General features: G+C 36.4%; 1 protein-coding gene across 1 annotated transcript in view; it reads left to right on the top strand.

The window, feature by feature from the left end:
• The first annotated feature begins 2,856 nt into the window (after positions 1-2,856).
• Positions 2,857-7,757, top strand: part of LOC110115694 (ER lumen protein-retaining receptor A) — a 20,264-nt gene continuing 15,363 nt past the window's right edge. Inside the window, exons 1-2 of the mRNA XM_020849003.2 lie at positions 2,857-3,234; positions 3,321-3,586. Of these exons, the coding sequence (XP_020704662.1) occupies positions 3,144-3,234; positions 3,321-3,586 (357 nt within the window). The 5' untranslated portion in view covers positions 2,857-3,143. The remainder of the gene's footprint in view (positions 3,235-3,320; positions 3,587-7,757) is intronic.

The raw sequence follows: 7,757 nt of genomic DNA, 5'->3' as shown, positions 1-7,757 counted from the left end.
GATATGTTCATATACTGGAGATAGAATGTCGGTGGACGCTTTCAGCGGAGGAGACCGACATGATCATTCTTTGGCTGTTCTTTATGAACAGTGGTTATCTTGTTTTTTGTAAAATCTGGACTAAGGGGGTGATTGTTAGGTTTTATTCCAGATTTTTAGGTTTGTTTTTTGTATAGCTTGTGTGTGGCTATTTGTATAGCCTTAGGTGCCTATTAATAGGCCTTTTAGCTTGTATTAGGATTAAGCCAAGGAAATAAAGTTTTGAAGATCATTTTGGCTCGCAGCTCTTCTTCCCTCTCCCTCCTCCTCTCTCCCTCTCTAGAGATCTTGCAAGAAGATCAAACAAGATCTTCCTCACTAGTATTCTACACATATATTGATATTTTAACCAAGATCTTTATTTATATTACTATTTATGTTGATAAAAGGAATTAGGCAGATTTGATTGTATAAATTATAGAAAAAAAATTATTCCAAGGCATTATAAGTAGGCATCAGATGATGATTGAAAGGACCGTAGTTGGGCAACATTGGTCGAAGGGACCATATTCAGTGGGTGGCTGTTGTTGAAAAGATCGTAGTCTGGCGACGGTGGTCGGATGGACCGTAGACACGAGGCAACAAATGTTAAAAGAACCTTAATCGAGCAAAAATAATTGGAGAGATTGTAGCCGGGTAGAGAGCCGATAGTGGTGGCCAGATGGAGATTCCATGATGATGGTCAGGTGGAGGCTTAGTAGTGGTGCTTGGATGTTGAGGGTTTGCCGACGATTGTCTTTAGGTGGAGTTCTGAGATGCTTCAAACCTCAAAGTCACCCTTCCTCATGTGGGAAGAGGGGGTATTTTGAGAGTGTCATATCGTGTAAATCCAGAGAAGATATGAGATAAATTCATAGCGTTACATCGAACAACCAATAATGATTATGCCGTTCATGAAGTGTTTGTGAAGCATTTAGGTAGGGGTGTCACTATTTGAAACGACAAAAAAATTTGACTCGAATCCGACCTGAAAATTTAGGGTTAGGGTTAACCTAGAAGTTTACGAGTCATATTCGGATTCAACAAGTTGACCCATTTCATAATCTAGGTCAAATTCGGGTTGACACAGAAACTAGGTATTGACCTATATTTGATCCAGAATCAGAACGAACCATCCTTGGATAAATCCCATCGCTCCACGGCGTCCTCATGCAGCTTAAACCCTCATAAGCCTTTTCACCCGCCTCTTCAGAATCCATCGCTTGATAATGGATCCCGGCGTCGCCACTTGCCCTTCCTTCCAAATCAGCAAATCCAACCCAAATGGCTCTGATTAGGGTTCCATCGAGCTCAACAATCTCTCCCACTTTCCTTCTTCTTATGCGGGTCGCTTGAGCTTTCCTTGCAAGCGGAAGTGGAAGCATATCCGTCTTCAGGGATAAGAAGTTCATGGATTTGTTTTTATTTTTTATTTTTTATTTAGTTGTTTTAGTCATTTCTTTTAATTGCATTTGGTCATAGAATGAAGATCAGTATTTTTTTAAAGCTTTTTATCCTTGTTTGCTTCCCTGTAAAACCTTTTCACATGCTTTCATTCTCTCCCTATGTTTTCCTCTTTGATCTATTTGGTCTATTTGGTCTAGCTGCCTAAAAATGAGAAGCATGTGATCTGTTTGCTTCCAGGTAACCTCCCTGGCTATTTTATTGGTTGGATACTTTGGATATCCTATAGGCGTTGATGATTTCAGAGAGAGGAGAAAAGCTCTCTGTATCCCTTCATCATCTGTAATGTTCAAAACCCTCATATCTTTCCCAAATTTACAACCTTCGACTGGTCGTGTCGGGTTGTCAGGTCGGGTTCTGGTCCGAGAAAGTGATATGTTTTAAAAAATGAGCCGGGTTCAAGTCTAGCGAGCTAGTGTCGGGTCAGTTTTAGGGTGAGATCTGAACCTGACCCGTGATTGATTTTGACAGTCCTACATTTATCATGTTAGTAATGTCATAATTAAGTACTTTTGGGCTCATTGGATTCACCTCGTTAAGCAGCTCGATTAGACTATACACATGCCATATTTGGTATCATTTGATCATCCAATTAATTAAAGCTTACAAATATATTTTGATCATTTGATTTGAGCACATTTGGGCTTGGATTGGACTGAATTTGTATGTCATTGAGTTTATCTCATTGAATTGTTCAATTTGGTTATAAATTTGCTGAAATGAGAGCTTGAATGGTCCCAAATTTAATTTTGAAAGTTTTCAATTCATATTTGCATCAAGATTCGTGCCTGATAAGAATGATTTTTTGTGACATGTCAAGAAAAATAAAATGAAAGCAAATGAAGAAAACATAACGCAATTCTCTTATTATCTATCTTCTTACAAGCATGAAGATTATCTTAAGTCGTTAGTCGACCAAACTTTCATGCATTTGAGATCTAGGAAAGAAGTTAAATTTAATTATATAGTTTTCTCATACTTAAGTCACATTAAAAATATTATTAAAATTAGCAAAATAAAATTTTCATATATATAATTTTGATACAAGTTAGATCATAAAAATATTGTATGAATAAATATGAAAATAATGAGGTCAAATATACAAATATTTAGATATTTCTTCACATGGTGGTAATTTGAAAAATTATTGATAGAATATTCTGTAAGAAAATTGATGAAAATGAAATTTAAATTCTTAGATCTAGTTTAAAATGAATATATTACATACATAATTGATATTATATTCATTTTTTAAATTGATTATAATTAATTTTTTAATAAAGACATCTCAATACAAATTGTTTTCTGAAACGGGGGGAGTTTATTGTATCGGAAGGATCGTAGCTGGACTTGGGCTGGTTGGGCCTCCACCAAAGGCCCGACAAGGAGCTTGACCCGAAGCTGGGTTTCCTCCACGTGGGGAGACAAGAAAAGACCAGAGGCCGCAACGCTCCTCTCGCTGCCACCTCATCGCCGCCCAGGTTCTCTCTCCACCTTGCAGCAGCGTTTCCGCTCTGCTTAGCCTTCGCCGGTTCTCGGCTCTTGCATCCAATTTCTCGAAGTTTTACGTCTCCCAAACCCTAGCTCAGAAGATTTGGAACCCGATTCTCTTCCATTAGTATATAGTTTTTGTTAACCTTGGGCTATATTCCTTCGCCGCCATGAATATTTTCCGATTAGCAGGCGACATGACGCATCTATTCAGTGTCCTTGTTCTTCTCCTCAAGATATATGCTACAAAATCCTGTTCAGGTGTTAGATCTTTCTATTTCTGTTTATCTTTTTTGTTTTTCTTGGAAGAGTTGCAATATGCATTAATGTGAAATTTGGGGATGTAGGGATTTCCCTCAAGACGCAGGAGCTTTATGCGCTGGTGTTTCTGACCCGTTACTTGGACTTACTTACGGTTTTCGTTTCGATTTACAATTCGGTGATGAAGGTGGTGTTCATATCAAGCTCGATCGCCATTGTTTGGTGCATGCGCGCCCATCCACTGGTACGGAGGACGTACGATAAGGAACTTGATACATTCCGACACTATATGCTTGTTGGTGGGAGTTTTTTGCTCGCGCTTTTCTTTCACGATGAATTTACTGTTCGGGAGGTAATCAAATGTCAAAAACTCTGTGTTTTTATTGAGGTGTTCATACTCGTTTTTCCAATTTCATTCTATTATTATTATTATTATTATTATTATTATATGTTGCACGTTGTAACATTTTACGGCGGTAAAAGTATAGAAAGTTTAACACTTTGGTTTTGCATGAAGGCCTAACATATATAGATAAAAAGGAGTGGTGTAATAATTGTAAGAGACCAAAATTTTTCTTGTAAAACTCAGGAAAGGGAAAAACCACAGTTTGTATTTATATATGGTTATATGTGAAGCCCTTCCTCGAGTGAAGGCATTAATAAAGTACACATTAAATTGTTGAAATTGGGAGAGCTCTCTGGCAGGAATATTGTATAAAACCAAGTATTGAAGTTATAAGTTAGAGCTGACGTTGATAACATGCATCAATCTTATAAGTGATGATATGCATCTACATATCGGCGATGGTAGGTGATGAAGTTAGTAGGAATTGAAGTAGCTATGTGATAGGAAATACTCGTTTGCCCTATTAATACAATCTAATTCAAATTAAAAGCAAAAGGACTACTCTACCCTTCCTTCTCCCTCCAAAAACACTTAACCCATGTTTGAATTGCAAGTGGACCCCACTCCCTGGCTCCCTCTCACTTCCGCGCGGCTCCTCTGCGTCCGTCGCGAATAGCACTGGACCGGCTGGGCCGGTCCAGGTAGAGCCGGTCCAAGCTGGACCGGCATAACACTATGCGACACTTGTCAGGATATTGTGGGTTGGTGGACTGTATATAGGCGATGGTGGTTGCAGGACATCGGCCAGCGAACAACTGAGGTCGGAGGATCATAGTTGACATGCGATTGAGGTTAGTGTTGGGAAGGAAAGCTACTCAACAAAAAAAAGAAGAAAATAACAAAAATGAACACCAAGATTTAATGTAAAAAACTTCAAATCAAGAAAAAATCATGGAGCCACATCACACCAAGAAATTCACTATGAAAATTTGGAAGAAATTATACATATATATCTTATGATCCTGTCTCTTTTTTGTTTCGTACACACGTTGTACACACTGAACTGACAAAGAGACACTTTTTAATACACAAAAGGACGCAATCCTTTAAGTGAAATAAGAAAAAAAGGGAAATACTGCTAAGCCCGACTCGCAACTCTCCAACATACCCAAGTTATTATCATCCTATTGTCTAGTGAGATTGTTATCTTCTAGTACATAATTCTTCCATAGAAACTCTCACCATTTATTAAGCTATACGTATGTGTTGATCAATTCTCTTAGTCTTATCATTTATTTTTACTTATGATACTACTTTAAATGAAATTATTAGTTGACACCATAAGTTTAATCTTGCTCCCTCATATTGTTTAGATCTAAAATATTGGCTTGTGGTTACCGTCTAAATGAATTTAAAAAATATTATTAATATGTCTACAAAAAAAATTTACTTGTTGGTATGGATTTTGATACATTATTTATAATGAAACATTTTGAATTTAAACGTAGAACCATTCGAGCTCTAATTTCAGTAAATTTATAGTTGAATTGAACTTCTTGATAAAACGAACTCAATGGCACCAAAGGTGGTCCATTCTAAGTCAAAATGAGCCCAAGTCAAGCACATAAACTATGAAGGAAAACTCCATGTTATTAATTGAAGGACTGAATAATCTTCAAATATTACATGCTTATAGTCAAATCGAGCAACAAGACGAGGCTAATCCAATAAGGCTTTAAGACACTTCAATGCTTTTTTGAATAAACTGTTTATGACTAAAATATTTAGTATGAGTTGTTTAATGGAGTGTTATGAAAAATTGGCCAAATTAACCAAAATATTATTCTAAAAAAACTATAAACAGAGCCTTATTCTTCACATGAGAGGAATCTATACTTGAGTTTGGAGATAGCTAAGAGATATACAAAACTCTAAAGCTCTACTTAACGTTCAAAGCCGATGATCATGGCTAGCCAACACTATTGTCTGATTGTCGTTGCTGGATCGCCATCACCCGAATGCTGTCATCTAATTACTGTCACTCGATCATCACAATCTAACTTGCACCATTTAGCTATAATAACCCATTACCATCTAATTGTCATCGTTCAAATATTGTTGCTCGACGACCATCACTTGATCGCAATCATCTGACCATAGTAGCTTGATAAACATTGTCTGATCGTCGCCACTCCATTACTTCTTTCTTATTGAAATAATTAGATGCACAATATTTAGAATTTGAAAGAGAATATGTTGTCGTTACAACTACAGTTTTTTTAAATGTTTTTTTATGGGTTCCTGCCATTTTATTCCATTAAGATGATCAAATTACAAGTAAATGCTCAAATGCACCTGAAGAACAAAGCCACATGTAAAGCCTTTCAAAGTTAAAAGGTAAGAAGACAAGCTAAACATAATCTTACCATCTTATTTGAATTGAGAAAATTTTACCAATCCACCATAGTGCAGTCATTCCTTCAACAAAAAATAGAAGTCCCTTCATTGAAAGATATCGAGTTATAAAAGGTGTTGATAGGCTCCTTGACCCGTGGATATCTTTAGATGGTTGAATTTGAAGGCATCCCATCATATTGTTTATCCTATAAAAATTTTGGACATTTTTTATGAATGTTTTAAGGCTCATCCAAAGCTAAGCAAATCTAACAACTATTAATCACAACTGATATAATGAAGTGATAAATATGACCCTCCACAAATATGGAGGCTAGTCTTTTATTACATCAGGTTTGCAATTAGAATTTGGAACCAATTTTAGATTCTCTCTTGGATTTAGGGGGCTCTTGTGCATTCACATGCTAACCCAATAGTGGTGTTTCATCAACACCTACTTGCATCACCATTAATCTTGCTCTACCTATTCTTGCAAGACCTCAACTCCTAATTTGTGAACACTGTGCTGATGAGGATATTCCAACAGCCTTATGATTTTGATATGTGCACTCATAGTGTTAATTCTCTGTTCGATGAAATATTTAAGATTCTATTTATCGGAAGAGGCAGAATTAAGAAAAAAACAATCTTTTCTCTTATTTTCACTAGGCTTCAAGCAAAGTAATCAAAATGAGCCTTTTTATAGTCTTGACGTTCTTAATGATTTCTTATTCTAGACTAGCATGCAATATCTATCTTATCTTATGTATTTTTTTCTCTGACAATTTTTTTTTGTAATTTTTATTGATGTTCTCATAATTTTTTTTTCTAGTTATAAATTTTACTTTAAAAAATAAAAATCATCTAAAAATCTTCTCCAAATTTTAATAAATTAATGTTGATGCTTAAAAACCTAGCTTTATATTTAGTCAAACTAAAATGAAGAAAAAAACATTGACTACTTTGATTCCTAGAATTCACCTTTTTCATAAGCCCTTCAAGTGCAACATCTAAGAGCTTGTGCATTACCGTCAACAGCTGGAATGGAAAGAGTTTTGACTGAAAGAGATGCTTTAGCATTTATCACCTTGTTCTTTTGTTCTCTATTTGATTCCCTACGAGATGCCCTATAATGCAAGCTAGTACTCATTGTTACGTTGATTTGCTTATAACTATGACTAATTTTCTAGTCAACTTTTTCTTAGCAGTGTTTGGGTTGCATTGACACTGAATGATTACTCGCAAATTGCAACCAGCTAATGTGATGAGGTCATCGATAGGAGATTTCGGCGCGTCTACCAGAGACGACCACGGAGATCGACGGCCTTGATTGAGAGTCTCTATTATTGATTTTACTTGTACCAGCAGTTTATATGTTATGCTTTTATTTTAGTAGTTTCCCATTTTACCCCTGAGGGTATTAGTTGCTCTTGTAGCCCCAAGTACGCACTCGACGGGGTCGAGTTCTCTTCCACCCGGGGAGAATGATGAGGTCATCGATAGGAGATTTCGGCGCGTCTACCAGAGACGACCACAGAGATCGACGGCCTTGATTGAGAGTCTCTATTATTGATTTTACTTGTACCAGCAGTTTATATGTTATGCTTTTATTTTCGTAGTTTCCCATTTTACCCCTGAGGGTATTAGTTGCTCTTGTAGCCCCAAGGGGCATTTTAGACTTTTGCATTTACTTTTATTTGGAGCCTATTTATATGGCCCCTTGTATCTTGTATGAGATTAGTGATTTGATAAATGAAATTTCTATTGTGTGATCTCTTTGTGA

This window comes from Dendrobium catenatum, unplaced genomic scaffold (assembly GCF_001605985.2).
Source record: "Dendrobium catenatum unplaced genomic scaffold, ASM160598v2 fragScaff_scaffold_621, whole genome shotgun sequence".
In the NCBI taxonomy this organism is placed as follows: Eukaryota; Viridiplantae; Streptophyta; class Magnoliopsida; order Asparagales; family Orchidaceae; genus Dendrobium; species Dendrobium catenatum.
The sequence above is the reverse complement of the archived record's forward strand: the minus strand, read 5'-3'. Positions and strand labels throughout refer to the sequence as shown.